Below are 17,243 nucleotides of genomic sequence, written 5' to 3'. Positions count from 1 at the left end.
CAGATAGTTTAGTGGCTCAAAGACTTCTTAAGTAATAGGACGAAGTAAATGGTCCTCGAAGAAGTCACCCTCATTCTGCCAATGGCCTTGTCAAAGAGGGCGGAAGAGTGGACAGAGGTTCAGGGCACTCTCTTGTCCTAGGGGTGAGAGACTGCCCCTAAAGGCGGAAGAATCAGCAATGACCAACTGCATGAGGATGCAGAAGGCAATGGAAACCACTGCATAAAAGACACGTAACATGTATCCACAGGAAATGTGGCCTGTAATTGAAGAAGTGTCGTAATGATCTCTCCATTGGCAAAAGAATCTGGAATAGTCCCCCACTCGGATATCCGAGAGGGGACTGACAAGAGGGAGGTTACCATGAGAAAAAGATTGAATAATCGACGGAAGGATAACGTTCTATAAGTTGAGGCGTGGAATGTCAGAAGCTTGAACGTAGTAGGGAAACTAGAAAACATGAAAAGGGAAATGCTAAGGATCAATCTAGATATAGTAGGGGTCAGCGGAGTTAAGTGGAATGAAGACAAGGATTTATGGTCAGATGAATATGGATAATATCAACAACAGCAGAAAATGGTATAACAGGAGTAGGATTCGTTACGAATAGGAAGGCAGTTCAGTGACAGGATCGTTCTTATAAGAATCGACAGCAAACCAACACCTACAACGATAGTTCAGGTATACATGAAGATGTCGCAAGCTGAAGATGAAGAGATAGAGAAGGTGTATGAGGATACTGAAAGGGCAATACAGTATGTAAAGGGCGATGAAAATCTAATAGTCATGGGGGACTAGAATGCAGCTGTAGGGGAAGGAGTAGAAGAAAAGGTTACAGTAGAATCTGGACTTCGGACAAGGAATGTGAGAGGGCTAATACTAATTGAGTTCTGTAACAAGTTTCAGCTAGTAATAGCGAATACTCTATTTAAGAATCACAAGAGGAAGAGGTATACTTCGAAAAGGCAGGGTCATACGGGAAGATTTCAGTTAGATTACATCATGGCCAGACAGAGATTCCGAAATCAGATACTGGGTTGTAAGGCGCACCCAGGAGCAGATATAGACTCAGATCACAATATAGTAGTGATGAAGAGTAGGCTGAAGTTTAAGACATTAGTCAGGAAGAATCAATACGCAAAGAAGTGGGATACGGAAGTACTAAGGAATGACGAGATGTGCTTGAAGTTCTCTAAGGCTATAGATACAGCAATAAGGAATGGCTCAGTAGGCAGTACAGTTGAAGAGGAATGGGCATCTCTAGAAAAGCCATCACAGAAATTGGGAAGGAAAGCATAGGTAGAAAGAAGGTAACTGCGAAGAAACCATGGGTAAAAGAAGAAATACTTCAGTTGATTGATGAACGGAGAAAATACAAAAATGTTTCGGGAAACTCAGGAATACAGGAATATTAGTTGCTGAGGAATGAAATAAATAGGAAGTGCAGGAAACTAAGACGAAATGGCTGTAGAAAAATGTGAAGACATCGTAAAAGAAATGACTGTCGGAAGGACAGGCTCAGCGTACAGGAAAGCCAAAACAACCTGTGACGTTAAAAGCAAGGGTGGTAAAATTAAGAGTCCAATGCGAATTCTACTGTCAAATGCAGAACAGACAGCGGATAGTTGAAAGAATACGTTGAAAGCCTCTATGAGGAGGAAGATTTGTCTGATGTGATGGAAGAAGAAATAGGTGTCGATTTAGAAGTGATAGGCGATCCAGTGTTAAAATCAGAATTTAAAAGAGCTTTTGAGGACTTAAGAGCAAATAATGCAGACGGGATAGATAACATTCCATCAGAATATCTAAAAACATTGGGGGAAGTGGCAACAAAATGACTATTCACGTTGGTGTATAGAATGCATGAGTATGGTGACATACCACCTTACATTCGGAAAAGCATCATCCACATAATTCCGAAGACGGCAAGACCTGACAAATGCATTCAAGTGCCTTGCAAGAATAATATAAAGAAGAATGTAAAAGAAAATCGAGGATGCTCTAAATGACGATCAGTTTGGCTTCACGAAAAGTAAAGGCACTAGAGAGGCAATTCTGACGTTGCGGTTAATAGTGGAAGAAAGACTAAAGAAATATCAAGACACGTTCATAGGATTTGTCAACCTGGAAAAAGCGTTCGACAATGTAAAATGCTGCAAGATGTTCGAAATTCTGAAAAAAGTAGGGGTAAGCTGTAGGGAGAGATAGGTCATATACAATGTGTACAACAGCCAAAAGGGAATAATAAGAGTGGACAACCAAGAACTAAGTGCTCGTATGAAAAAGGTGGAGGACAGGGATGTAGCCTTTCGCCCATTCTGTTCAACCTGTACATCGAGGAAGCATTAATGGAAATAAAAGAAAGATTCAGGAGTGGAATTTAAATTCAAGGTGAAAGGATATAAATGATACGATCCGCTGATGACATTGCTATACTGAGTGAAAGTGAAGAAGAATTACATGATCTGGTGAACGGAATGTACAGTCTCAGTATGGATTGAGTGTAAATCGAAGAAAGTCGAAGGTAATGAGAAGTAGTAGAAATGAGAACAGCGTGAAACTTAACATCAGCATTGATGATCACGAAATAGATGAAGTTAAGCAATTCTGCTACCTAGGCAGTAAAATAACAAATGGCGAACGGAGCAAGGACATCAAAAGCAGACTAGCAATGGCAATTGGGCATTCCTAGCCAAGAGAAGTCTACTAATATCAAACAACGGCCTTAATTTGAGGAAGAAATTTCTGAGAAAGTACATCAAGTACAGCACTGCATGGTAATGAAACGTGGACTGTGGGAAAACCTGAACAGAAGGTAATATAAGAGTTTGAGATGTCGTGCTACGGACGAATGTTGAAAATTAGGTGGACTGATAAGGTGAGGAGAATTGGAGAGGAAATGAATATGTGGAAAACACTGATAAGGAGAAGGGACAGGACATCAGTCAAGACATGAGGGAATAACTTCCGTGGCACTAGAGGGGGCAAAAACTGTAGAGGAAGACAGAAATTGGAATACATCCAGCAAATAATTGAGGACGTAGGTTGCAAGTGCCACTCTGAGATGAGGAGGTTAGCACAGGAGAGGATTTCGTGCGTGTCGCGTCAAACCAGTCAGAAGACTGACGAAAAAAGAAGTGGTCCTTGAGTGAGAGACCAAGCGAGGTGATGCAGTCCTTAGCACACTGCGCTCGCATTCGGGAGGACAACGGTTCAGATCTGGGTCCAGCCATTCAGATTTAGATTTTCCATTACTACTCTAAATTACTCCAGGCAAATGCTGGGACCGTTGCCTTGAAAGGGCACGGCCGGTATCGTTCCCCATCCTTGACACAATTCGAGCTTGTGTTCCATCTCCAATGACCCCAATGTCGATGGGAAATTAACCCATTCTTCCCTCCTTTCTTAGAGGGCGAGTGTTCATCAGAGACAAGGGCACTGTCAGGTGTGCTCCAGGGAAGCGTATTAGGACCATTCTTATTCTCTGTACATACAGGTGTTCTGATGGATGGAGTGAGCAGCAATTAGCGGCTGTTTGTTGATGATACTTTGGTGTACGTGAAGGTATCATTGTTAAGTGACAGTAGTAGGGTACAAGATAAGTTAGAAAAAAATCTTTGTTGGTTTGATGAATGGTACCATGCTCTAAATGCAGAAAATGCAAGTCAGTGCAGATGAGTTGGAAAAATAATCCTGTAATGTACAAATTCAGCATTAGTTTTGTGCTGCATTCACCGTCACGTCGGTTAAATGTCTAGGAGTAACGATGCATAGCGACATATAAGGGAATGAGCATGTAAGAGAAGTAGTAGGGGAGGCTAATTATCGATTTGTTTGGAGCATTTACGGATAGTGTAGCTAATCTATAAAAGAGGCCGTATATAGAACATCAGTACGGTCCATTCTTGAGTACTGCTCGAAAGTTTGGGATGACCAGAAAGTCGGATTAAAGACGACACTAACGCAGTTCAGAGGCGTGTTGCTAGATCTGTTAGCGATAAGTTCGATTAACACGCGAGTGTTACAGAGATGCTTCGTGACCTCGAATGGGAGACTTGGGATGAAAGACGACGTTCTTTGCGCGAAATACTATTGAGAAAATTGACATTTGAAGTTTACTGCAGAACGATTCCACTGCCGCCAACACACATTTTGCGTATTGGCCACAAAGTTAAGAGAAATTAGGGCTCGTACGGAGGGATATAGACAGTCGTTTTCCACTCTCTCTTCCTGCGAGTAGAAAAGGAAAGGAAATTACATTTTGTGACACAAGGCACTCTCTGCCCTGTACCTTACGGTGGTTTGTGGTGTATGTATGTAGCTGTAGATATAGAAGACTCTCCGTCTCTTCTTAATGTACTACATGTCCTGTTAGTTCTGTGTCACCCACTATGAGCTGTACAGTGGCTAAATACCTTCACCGCATCTGAACTATCATGAAAATCAACGCTAAATAATCTATGTGCACGCCCAAGTGTTCTCTAGAGACAGAGGCGACAGAAGGACGTCACTGGTTGGAGCGTCACATGCTACACTGCTCCTTTCCATTGTACAACGCCCCACCACCCCCCCTTCTCACGTGCAACCGCTATACTAGTGGGCTATAGTTTCCGCAACAAATAGTCGAAGTTTTTTTTAATCCTGATTTTATGCAGGGTGGGCATATCTCTGCTGACCATTTGTGATTGGTGTTGGTGGACTTGGTTGGGCGTCACAAAATAATGAGATGCGACTGCAGTCAAACGTAAAAGCTATACCGATTTTGCTCATAAAACTAAAAGAAAATGGACTTTGCCTATTTTCGTGGAAAGGGAACATTTATTACGGTCGTAAATGTGATTTTCTTTTTTAATAGTTGCTTTATTATAGGAGTCGAGCTGATGTTAAATACGCCAGTGCAGAATGACGGGCTGCTGTGGGCGAATTCCCTAACAGGCCGTGACTCTCTCTCGGTCAAGGTAGCAGTCATTTACTACGTTTCTGAGGGCTGCCAGAGTGAGGATGCGCTCGCTTTAGGCGGCAGGGGCTTCCTCTTTTGCACGCAGACGACTTTTGAAATGACCATCTGGTGCGTTCTCCGCACGGGCAGGGTTATGCTAATTCATTTCCCTTTTGTGTCGTCTAGGACCATTGCCTGTAGGCATGTCGCATATCGCGAGTGTCGCAAAGGGGGCGGCAGCGGGGTCTTATCTGCTGTGAGCGGTCGCTGGGCACAGCCGCTCTCTGCCTAGGGGGCGGTGCCTGAGGGCCCTGTCGCTTTATTTTAGGTTAACAAGTTGCACATTATTGTGTTGCCATAGGAGCGACGCCATAAGGTGGTGGCCAGATGGTTGAAAGGTTCAAATAGCTCTGAGCACTATGGGACTTATCATCTATGGTCTTCAGTCCATGGTTGAAAGCCGAGTGCGGCCAGCGACCGCATAGGATGGCAGCAAAGGGTGGGCAGCGAGGGCACATAAGAAAGTACGAAGCGCTGAGCGGAGCAGCTGGCCACTTCAAGAAGCCTGTGTCCCCGTGTAGGTAGATGGAGGGAGGGAGGAATGTAGGGAGGAAGGAGGGCTCAAGTTTTTGGACGCCTATCGAGGAGAACTATCTTGGTTCTACTATAGAATCAAATATGTCCGTTGACAATGAAATTGATGCTCGCATTGGAAGTGCTGCGACAACTTTTGGCAAACTCTCTACACGTGTTTGGAAAAACAACAAACTCTCTTTGACCACCAAAATTCTTGTATATCAAACTTGCGTCCTCAGCATCCTTTTGTATGCATGGGAAACATGGACTACCTATGCCAAACAAGAACGTCGCCTTAATGCTTTCCACATACGGTGCCTGAGATCCATCCTCGGAGTAACGTGGAAGGACCGAGTGACCAACGAAGCAGTGCTATCTAAAACTAACTGCAACAGTATTTCAGCTATCTTGAAGCAGAGACGACTCCGCTGGTTGGGACACGTCCACCGTATGGATCCTGACAGATTACCACGTGAGGTTATGCTTGGAGAGACCTCTACAGCCAATAGACCTGTAGGACGTCCTGTATTGAGGTTCAAGGACTCCTGTAAACGAGATATGGAGAGCTTTGAATCGACACAAGCAGATGGGAGGCACGGGCTAGCATCAGACCAGAGTGGCGTGATGATATATCATCTGGAATGTCGAAGCATGATGAAGGCTTGTTAGACAGATTAAGGCAGAAAAAGCTTGGTACACTTAGCAGACCTTCGCTTGTAGCCAGACTTGTAATAAAAGTTTTACGTATTTTCTTACTCAGATTTTAAATGATAGTATTGACTTTTTAGTGTTCCACAATCTCTTTCCGAAAATGGACAACTTACTTCGGAACATTAAAGCTTTTCCAAATGTGGAAACGTGTCCCAAGGTACAAAATCATTATGTACCCAGAAAGAAATATTCTATTGAAATTTAAAAGTGTAGCAACTGAAAATATCTTGTTAATATTGTGTGTAATCGTATATCTGTTACATTATTACTCTACTACAAGCCAGTAATCAGTAAGTGAAATCAAATTAAGCAGAATTATTATCAAAACCAGTTACAAATTAAACACAGAAGATACTGGAAACTAAATTTTCATTTTCAGGATGAGTAAAATATTTAAGACATTAAAAAAACTCAGTCATTTGCAAGTATTACATGTTACATTTTATAAGACCTTCTTCTGTTTCAAGATACAAGCTGGTGCATGACCGGAAATGTTTAGGTTCTCTATATGCATGTCATATAACTATCTCCATAGGCACATTACATTTTACTCGCTACAAACGTCTGTACCTGAAGAATTAACAATATATTCCAAATAGCTATAATATACTACACATCATTTAAATTTGTAGAACACGAAAAATTTACTAATGCTGCGGAAATCACAACCTTGCGCCAAACAACATAAACTGTAGGAAATGGTGGAAGCTGCTTATTGCGGTCTCTAGTGCGCAGTTCTTTGTGTGATTCTAAGTCAGTCACTAGACTGAAGTAGCCACAAAGACAATACCATGGTGTTCCTAGATGCACTATCCTCTAGGTACAACACTCTCCCGTACAGTAGATCATAACAACAGTCTCGTCACGACCATTACCACGAAGAAAAAATCCCAAGTGCGCTACTATTCCCTTCGGAGGGTCCATGCAGGATAAGGTGGCCGATGAGCAGTGACCAATTTTCGTCCAAAGTGCTGGGCGAGTTCATTCGTTTGTTTGGAACTGGAGGCCGACATTACCTGCCAACTCTCGGCCGGTCGGAGATGACGGACTCGTGACGCACGCGCTGCAATCTTTCTCAAAGGATTTTATAGAAACTAATAGGTAGAAAAATTTCGTTTTTACTTTACTTGTAGTTTTATGTGTTAGGGTGATACTGATGCACCCATCATTTCGTAAATGGTCATAGTTATAGTGTTATTTACGTGGGAGTAAGACACTGCGCGAAATTCGAAAAAGTTTTCAGTGAAAAATATGTCACTGCATATGAAATTTAGCTAACATATTCTATTTCTCTTTAGACTTTGGTGTAGGTCTCTATCTGTCTCAAGAAAACGGATCTAACACTCGTTTGCAATCGTGGCGCGCCAGCGATAAAGCCAGAGAGAAATATCCATGTTACTCACATTTCATAAATGACTTGAAATATCGAAACGGAATTTGGGAAATGATAGCACACAAAGACGAGAGTGTTTTACCAAAGGGTACCTACCGTGTTATTCCTCTACCTACCTACTTTTTCGATGAAATAATGTAATTTTCAAGGGTCATCGATAGCTGGTGAAGCGAGAAATGCTATGGGTTTTGGGGCAACATATGTGAATACATTACTCGTTTATTTCGTATCGAGAATGTGCTTTATCATAAGATACTGATCTCACTTTCCCTCAGTTCGTCACCTAAAACGCTCAGTAAACCATAGTTTTAGATTTCTCTCGCAGTTGCGTCTGCACGTGTTAGTGAGATCAGTGTTTTAGCAAAAGAGGCAAATTTTAACATGGCGACAAGAGAAATGCGTAGATTCTACTTGGAATTCACCACTCATGACGCTTCTCTGAAGGTACAAGTGGTTAACAGGCCAGGCGAAAATCAATCGCTGCATTTACGGCGGAATTCTCTTTATATACTAGGCAAAGCAGAGGTGACAGATCTTTTTTAATGGTAACCATGTAAGTGCGGGCGCGGAGGGGTCTCCCTAAATACTTACAAAAAATGCGAATGCAGTCTTCAGTTTGGAACGGCACCCTAGTCCGGCGCTTGGCACCAACCCTACAGCGCCTCCCCGCAACCCCCACCACTATCGCTTTCCCCATGCATCCCCTGCCGACTGCGCATTTACCGGCCATGGTATTCAAACGGACTCTACCTTCAGAGTGTCTCAAGAGGAATGGCCAGTAACTTATACAGGAATATGACAGGAACGCTCATTTGAAACAAAAAACTTCGTATGGTCATATGCCCTAATCCGAATGGTTCCCGAGGTATAATACGTATATGGACATTTGTTTTGGGATAGTGGCGCGCTCATATGTGCCTTACGCAACCACCCCATTTCACGTTTTATTGTAGCCCAGTCTACCCATTGGTTTCAATCTCTGTGCTCGGGATGTCTTTTTGCCATTAAACTTGCCTGTTGAACGTGCAGTTGTCCATGGTTTGTTGCGAGTTAACTGCTGCGAGGGACTGAGAGTATACCAGAGAGAAACAACAGTTAACTGTGCTTGTACAGACGTTGGCTGAAATACTAAGCAATCACGTTTATGAAGAATATGCAGACATGGTGTATGTTTGTGGTTTCTAGGATGATAGTGCTCCTATTGCTGTCGAAGGATACCGTCGGCTATTTTCGACACGTCGAATTCCCGATTGTGGAGTGTTTACCAGAGTTTTCAGAACACTACGTTAAACAGGTTTTCTTCCAAGTCCCCATTTTCCTTCTTAACGTGCAGTGCAAGGATCAATGCAGGAACAGCAACACATTGCTGAAATAGTGCAGCGTAGTCCTACCAACAGCTTACGGTGACTTTCTGCACAGATCAATGTCCCACAAACAAGTATTTGGCGAACATTACATGCGGAAAACTTGTATCCATTTCACGTACAGCATGCCCTCAGTCTTCACACACAACCTGAATTTTGTCAATCGTCATTTCCTCCCATCAATTCCATTCACTGATGGAATTTATGATCACGAAATAATCATAGATGGTTGCAGGAAAATTCATACGCTAAGCGGAATTTAATTTCCTAGCTTGCATTTCGATCAATGTTTGGTGCGGCAAGATCGGTAACATATTGATGGTTGCAGACTTCTTAGCACAGCGAGTGACGGGGCGGAATTACTTGTATTTTTTGGAAAATTACTTTGTTGAACGCGTAGGGAACGTTTCTTTGGCCAGACCGACTGCAATGTACTTTCAGTATCACCTAGACCCTCTCCACATTTTAGCAGACGTGTGAAGGAACATCTCAGGCGCACTTACCTGACCGCAGGGTTGGTTGTGGTAGAACAGTTAACTGGCCACCAAGATCGCCAAACATGAAGACATGAGATTTTTGTTTGTGTGGTTGGATGAAGTCTAAGTTGCACAAACGAAATCTGAATACGCGAGACAAACTGCTTAGTCACATCACGGACGCTGGTGCTCAGAGGAGAAAGCTGGTGATTGAAATTTTATGAGAAGATCCTGCCGCCTTTGTTTTAATGATTGCAACCTCAATTCACGTTTCATGTCAGTGGCATTCTCTCCCCTGCTTTGTGATAATGTAAAATGAGCAGCCATTTTTTGAATTTATTCGATGTCCTCCTTCTATCTCATTCGGATCCTACAGCGCACAGCAATACTCCAGAAGCGAACAAGCGTGGTGTAAGCAGTCTCTTTAGTAGACCTGTTGCACCTTCTAAGTGTTCTGCCAATAAATCGCAGTCTTTGGTTTGCTTGGGCAACGGCCTTGCCGCAGTGGATACACCGGTTCCCGTGAGATCACCGAAGTTAAGCGCCGTGGGGCGTGGCCGGCACTAGAATGGGTGACATTCAGCCACCATACGCTGTTGCCATTTTTCGGCGTGCACTCAGCCTCATGATGCCAATTGGGGAGCTACTCGACTGAATAGTAGCGGCTCAGGTCAAAGAAAACCATCATAACGACCGGGAGAGCGGTGTGCTGACCACACGCCTCTGCTATCCGCATCCTCAAATGAGGATGACACGGCGGTCGGATGGTCCCGATGGGCCACTTGTGGCCTGAAGACGGAGTGCTTTGGTTTGCTTCCCACACAACAATATCCATGCGATCGTTCCAATTTAAGTTATTCGTAATTGTAAACCCTAAGAATTTAGTTGAGTTTACAGACTTTAGATTTTTGTCATTTATCGCGCAACCGAAATTTAGCGACTCATTTTAGTACTTATGTGGATGACTTCATACTCTTCATTATTTAGAGTCAATTGGCACTTTTTGAACAATGGAAATATCTTCTCTAAATTATTTTGCAATTGGTTTTGGTACCCCGATGACTTTACAACACGGTAATTTGATTGATAATTGATTGTGAGGAACGATGTCAAAAGCCTTCTGGAATCTAAAAATGTGAAATCAATCCGACGTCCCCTGTCGAAAGCACTAATTACTTCGTGAGAATAAAGAGCCAGTTGTGTTTCACAAGAACGATATTTTCTGAACCCAAGCTGGCTGTTTGTGAAGAAATCGTTTTCTTCGAGATGGACTATATATGTCGCAACATCCTACAACAAATTGGCTTCAGGGATATGGATCTGTAATTTAGTGGATTACTCCTATTGCCTTTCCTGATTATTGGTGTGACCTGAGCAACTTTTCGTCTTTGGTACAGATATTTCGTCGAGCGAGCGGTTATATATGATTGCTAAGCATGGGGCTATAGAATCAACATGCTCTGAAAGGAATCTGGCATACAATTTGGATAGGAGGTCTTGTCTTTATTAAGTAGTTTAAACTGCTTCGCTACACAGATGATATCTACTCTTAAGTTACTCATTTGGCAGCTGCTATAGATTCGAATACGGAAAATTGTGCTTCGTGTCTCCGCGACAGTGGCACTGTCATTGATAATATTACTGTTGATATCGCGCACTGAAGATATGACTGTGTCTTTCCGCTGGTATGCTTTACGTACTACCAGAACCTCTTTCGATTTTCTGCCAGATTTCGAGACAGAGTTTCGTTGTGGAAACTATTAAAAACATCTCTCGCTGAAGTTCCCGCTGAACAGATATAATGTCACGTATACGACAATGCTTAGAGGGGAACGAGTCAAAAATACGTAATTTTCAACTGATACTTTGTAAAACATATGTTTCAGTATTTAATAATTGTTCTGCGTGTGTACGTGTGTACACCTAACAATTTATTGTATAATACAGAAACTAAACAACAATGTATGTTAAATGTATTCTGTTTTGGAAGCCATTCGGAGTAGGGAAAATATCCATATGAAGGTTTTTGCTTCAAATGATCATTCCCGTCTTCTTGCTGAACACTGACCATTCCTATCGGGACACCTTATACAGGGTGGGGCAATAAAATTGGTCCGCACGAGTGGATACGACTGGATGAGAATGTATGCATATAACCACGAGCCCGTGACGAGCACCCCACGTGTACGCCCGCAACGTGATACACACGAGTTGAGAGGATAGTGCGGGGTATGTCAGTGTGAGTGGAGCCGTGCAAAGGGGACGAAGGTACTCACAGTGGAGCAACGGGTGTTGGTTGTGGAAAGTTACGTGACAACAGAGTAATGGAAACGGTGTGTTCTGTTGTTTGCTGAGAAGTTGAATGAAGTCAAAGTGCCAGCAAAGAGGGCCATTTTTACGTGGCCAGACACTAGAAAAACTGGCTGCAACACCAGAGAGTAATTCGGAGTGCTACCATATAATCAGACTACTGTCACAAGAGACCAGCGTATCTCCATCTTGACATGCACATGCATGCTTACCGAGTGTCTGTTGTTCATGCATTAAAACCAGCAAATACTCCTAAGCTCTTCCAGTTTTATGAGTGGCTATTCACTGTGATCCGTTATTTATATCTCAAGAAGTCAGGTTTTACCTGAGTGGTTATGTCAGTTCATAGAATCACAGGTTTTGGGCAGCGGAGGATCCGCATAATGTCCACGAAACACCATCGCATGACCAGAAGGCTGGTGTTTGGTGTGCAGTGTCTGCAGGCCACTTTATTGGTTCCATCTTCTTTCATCAGACGCTGACTTCGGCGTGTTATATTGGCAACATTTTGAAACCATTTGTGGCAGCATTAATGAAGGAGGGAAAGACCTACAGTTATGTCCAACAGGATAGAGCATCTGTCCATACAGCTGGCCGAACCTTGGAGCACATTTACACAATCTTCGCTCCTGAGGAGCCCACAAGCCTAAGGTGCATCGCAACAGCCCTCAAAGTCCTCAAGAACTGCAGCAGAGCATTTCGTATTACACTGCAGCAATTCCAGCAGTCCAGCTTCGATCCGCCTTTGTCATCTTGCTGTCCAGGGCCCAAAAGTGCCAAGAGATGAATGAGGTCACTTTCAACACCAGCTGTTGGCGGGTCTGTTTTCCTTTTCTCTACTGTGTGTCCTTGTACCCTGGAAGTATATTCTTCAGCCCCTCCCATAGATATAGGGAGAACACGAAGCTAGTTGGAAGCAGCTGCAGAGGGAGAAATAGAGAACAGGTGACAGTCGACATCGGGCTTGGCTGTAACAACTGGGCCAGTGACAGCAAGTGGTGGCTGACCTTGGGCAGGAAGACGCAGAGCAGACAGCCGGTGCCGGTGAGCTGGGAGCGCGCAAGGCTGAGCAGCAGGAAGGCGCGCGGCTCCAGCTGGCTCCAGAGGGCGGCGCGCGCCGCGTAGTAGGCGGCCGAGCCCACCAGCTCGATGCAGAGCGCCGCGCACAGCCAGCGCCGCTCCTCGTACGGCGACGCCGCGTTGCGAGACGCGAAGCCCAGGTGCAGCCCGAACGCCACCATCAGCAGCTCACCTGTCCACACACGCCGCGCCGCGGCCATACCGCACAGTGCAGCCACCTCTGTTCCACAATCAGATTGTTATCGTTATTACACTACTGGCCATTAAAATTGCTACACCACGAAGATAACGTGCTACAGACGCGAAATTTAACCGACAGGAAGAAGATGCTGTGATATGAAAAAGATTAGCTTTTCAGAGCATTCACACAAGGCTGGCGCCAGTGGCGACACCTACAACGTGCTGACATGAGGAAAGTTTCCAACCAATTTCTCATACACAAGCAGCAGTTGACCGGCGTTGCCTGGTGGAACGTTGTTGTGATGCCTCGTGTAAGGAGGAGAAATGCGTACCATCACGTTTCCGACTTTGATAAAGGTCGGATTGTAGCCTATCGCGATTGCGGTTTATCGTATCGCGACACTGCGGCTCGCGTTGGTCGAGACCCAATGACTGTTAACAGAATATGGAATCGGTGGGTTCAGGAGGGTAATACGAAACGCCATACTGGATCCCAACGGCTTCGTATCACTAGCAGTTGAGATGACAGGCATCTTATCCCCATGGCTGCGACGGATCGTGTAGCCACGTCTCGATCCCTGAGTCAACAGATGGGGACGTTTGAAAGACAGCAACCATCTGCACGAACATTCGACGACGTTTGCAGCAGAAGGAACTATCAGCTCGGAGACCATGGCCGCGGTTACCCTTGACGCTGCATCACAGACAGGAGCGCCTGCGATGGTGTACTCAACGACGAACCTGGGTGCACGAATGGCAAAACGTCATTTATTCGGATGTTTACAGCATTATGATGGTCGCATCCGTGTTTGGTGGCATCGCGGTGAACGTATAATGGAAGCGTTTATTCGTCATCGCCATAGTGGCGTATCACCCGGCGTGGTCGTATGGGGTGCCTTTGGTTACACATCTTGGTCACCTCTTGTTCGCATTGACGGCACTTTGAACAATGGACGTTCCATTTCAGATGTGTTACGACCCGTGGCTCTACCCTTCATTCGATTCCTGTGAAAACCCACATTTCAGCAGGATAATGCACGACCGCATGTTGCAGGTCCTGTGCGGGCCTTTCTGGATACAGAAAATGTTCGACTGCTGCCCTGGCCAGACATTCTTCAGATCTCTCACCAACTGAAAACGTCTGGTCAATGGTGGCCGAGCAGCTGGTTTGTCACAATACGCCAGTCACTACTCTTGATGAACTGATGAACTGTGGTATCGTACTGAAGCTGCATGAGCAGCTGTACCTGTACACGCCATCCAAGCTCTGTTTGACTCAATGCCCAAGCTTATCAAGGCCGTTATTACGGCCAGAGGTGGTTGTTCTGGGTGCTGATTTCTCAGGATCTATGCACCCAAATTACGTGAAAATGTACTTACATGTCAGTTCTAGTATATTTGTCTAATGAATACCCGTTTATCTTCAGCATTTCTTCTTGGTGTAGCAATTTTAATGGCCAGTAGTGTATTATAGTATGGTAGCTGCACTTGCACATCAGTAGCTTTGCTGTGCTGAATAATGGTCACTAACTGAGCTACTGTGCCTGCCATAACGTCAGATACTCTCAGATGTCTGCCTGTTCGGGTATGCATAGCTCATGATACGTGCCTGCCCCATCCCCCAGTCTCTCCGTCCTAACTACCCCGGCGCACGACGGTGCAGCACGCACAGCTTCGCTACCGAGCAGTGCGTCATCGGAGGTGCGTCACTAGAAGCTCGCATATGTACACCTCATGCTACTGAAGCAGTTGTATATTATGGTACAACGTGTACCATAAACACAAATTTAATAATTTTTAGCACGATATATGTTACCTGATGTGAACAAAAGGTGTTCTGTTCACTACTCCACCCTGTTGGGGGACAATGTTACTTTTTACTTTCTAAAGTAGCCTATGCACTTCCTCAGGGTTGAAGCTGTTTCCGTACCTGATTTCATCGAAATTAAAATAAGAGTTCTCGGGTTTCCAGCAGCATCAAATGATTCAAACTGTACGAGTTTTCAGGCAAGCATTGCTTGGCCATTTTCAGATGGTATGACTGCCAGTGGGCCGCTGGTACGACGTAATGGCTTGTATGCACTAGCCGCCACTTGTCGTTCACTGGTGCTCGCAGCATCGCCATGTACACTGATACCCAAAACATTATGACCAAATGCTCAGTAGACTGTTAGTCCGTCTTTGGAACGAAATACACCACTGATTCTGCGTATCATGGACCCAAACGTTTGTTGGTAAGTTTGTGCAGGTATGTGGTATTAGATGTCTACACACAGGTCATCTAATTCGCGTAAATAATGGGTCGCTGATTTGCGTACACGGTGATGGACGCCGTTAGCGACCCATGCGCGTTCTACAGGATTTACATCAGGTGAATTTGCTCTCTGAGATATCAGCGTGAGTTCACTAAAATGCTTTTTAAACCAACGTAACACGGTTATGCCTCCGAGACACGACTAATTACATTCCTGAAAGATTACATCGCCGTCGAGCAAGACGTCAAGCATGAAGGGGCGCAGGTGGTTCGCAGCTGTCAACATGTCTTCGATTAGTGCCACAGGTTCCAAGTAAACGCAGCAGAATGTCTCCCACAGCATAATACTGCTCCCACCAGCCTGCGTGGCGCGCTGCACGTTTCGAGCCGCCGTTCATCTCGATGAAGCCGTTTGTGGAGACGACGATCGACCTAGTGTAGCAAAAATGTGATTTCCCCGATGAGCCGACGCGTTTCCATTGAAGGTGTACTCTGAAACACTTGTGCGTGCACCAGAATTGTACTCTTTCGGCAGAGATGACATAAATCACCATCTGTCCTACTTCACAGAGCAGACAAGCCTTAGAACCCCAAGCTCTGTGAAATGTCGCGGACGTCCAACCATTTAGCGCCTAGTGGTAGTTTCACTGTCCTACTGTTTTCCGTAGACGCTCACGACAGCAGCACGTGAACATTCGACCAGGTTCGCCGTTTTCGAGATACTCGTTGACGCCTTTGCGTAATAATAATCTGTCCTTCGTCAAAGTCGCTTATCTCAATGCATTTCCCCAATTGCGACCCATATCTTTGCTAGGGTGATCCCCCGTCCGTGTCTGCTTCGCTCACGTAATTTTGACATTTATAGCATTCTCATGGAATTATAGATTACACATGTTGAGGACTGTGCTAGCATGTATTCATTACGTTTGATCTTATCATGTAGAACATATCAACCAATGAAAGCACTTTCACATATATGATAAAGTTCAAAAGTCAAAAAGTAAATCGCTTTTTGAAAGAGTAATTATTGTTCACTAGTTCCCGCAGTATTATTCAGATCAATAAATATTTTAAAAATACGAGATATTTTCCAAAGCAACTCGTTCTTCCCCAGGGTTCGTTCTTATATTACATAGAAATCGGTCGTCAGATTTAGTTATTAAACCGTAACATGTAGTATGGAATATTATTACCACAGGGCCACCACGCTAAGATGCAAACAAGCTCACTGTATCTAATTGGTCCCACACAGTATACGAATCAGTTCAGATGGAACATTGGCCAGTGCAGATGCGTACTGAGGCAGCTGAGGAGTCTTGTCGCGTGCACAGTGTTGCCGCTGTCCAGCGGGCAGAGCGCCGTGGAAGAGACCGCCATTTCCGTCTTTCAGAGCGAAGCACAATATCCGGGAGAATGTAACTGTGGCATGAGACGGGTTCTGTAACCAGTGTGGGACCTGAAATGACAGAAAGCAGCAAAATATCCAACTACTTCTGAAACGAAGCCCACAGCTATCTGTCCGTCGCCATTCCAGATCATTGCAGATTTCTCTCACGTCTTTGTAGAAGACTGTGAAACAAGATTTAGTTTCATATTCATAAACTGTAATCCGCCTCACCTGCCCATCCTTCATGAACCATGGACTTTGTCGTTGGTGAGGACAGCTTGCGTGCCCCATCGATACAGATAGCCATACCGTATGTGAAACCACAACGGACGAGTATCTCTTGAGAGGCCAGACAAACGTGTGGCTCCTGAAGAGAGGCAGCAGTAGTCGGGATGACTGGCTGATCGGGCCTTGTAACGTCAACCAAAACGGCCTTGTTGTGTGGTCGTGCGAACGGCTCAAAACAAGCGGAAACAATCGCCGTAATTTTTTCCGACGGCATCCTCTTGGTTAAAATATTCCGGAGGCAAAGTAGTTCCCCATTCGTATCTCCGGGTGGGGATTTCTCTAAGA

At 44.6% G+C, this 17,243-nt stretch overlaps 1 protein-coding gene across 1 annotated transcript in view; it reads right to left on the bottom strand.

The window, feature by feature from the left end:
- The window catches only part of LOC124593877 (probable G-protein coupled receptor 158), a 343,981-nt gene that overhangs the window by 84,093 nt on the left and 242,645 nt on the right, over window positions 1-17,243 (bottom strand). Inside the window, exon 8 of the mRNA XM_047132224.1 lies at window positions 12,777-13,021. Within this exon, the coding sequence (XP_046988180.1) occupies window positions 12,777-13,021 (245 nt within the window). The remainder of the gene's footprint in view (window positions 1-12,776; window positions 13,022-17,243) is intronic.

The sequence above is a fragment of the Schistocerca americana genome, chromosome 2 (assembly GCF_021461395.2).
Source record: "Schistocerca americana isolate TAMUIC-IGC-003095 chromosome 2, iqSchAmer2.1, whole genome shotgun sequence".
Classification (NCBI taxonomy): domain Eukaryota; kingdom Metazoa; phylum Arthropoda; class Insecta; order Orthoptera; family Acrididae; genus Schistocerca; species Schistocerca americana.
Note: the sequence above shows the minus strand (reverse complement) of the source record. Positions and strands in the feature narration are given on the sequence as shown.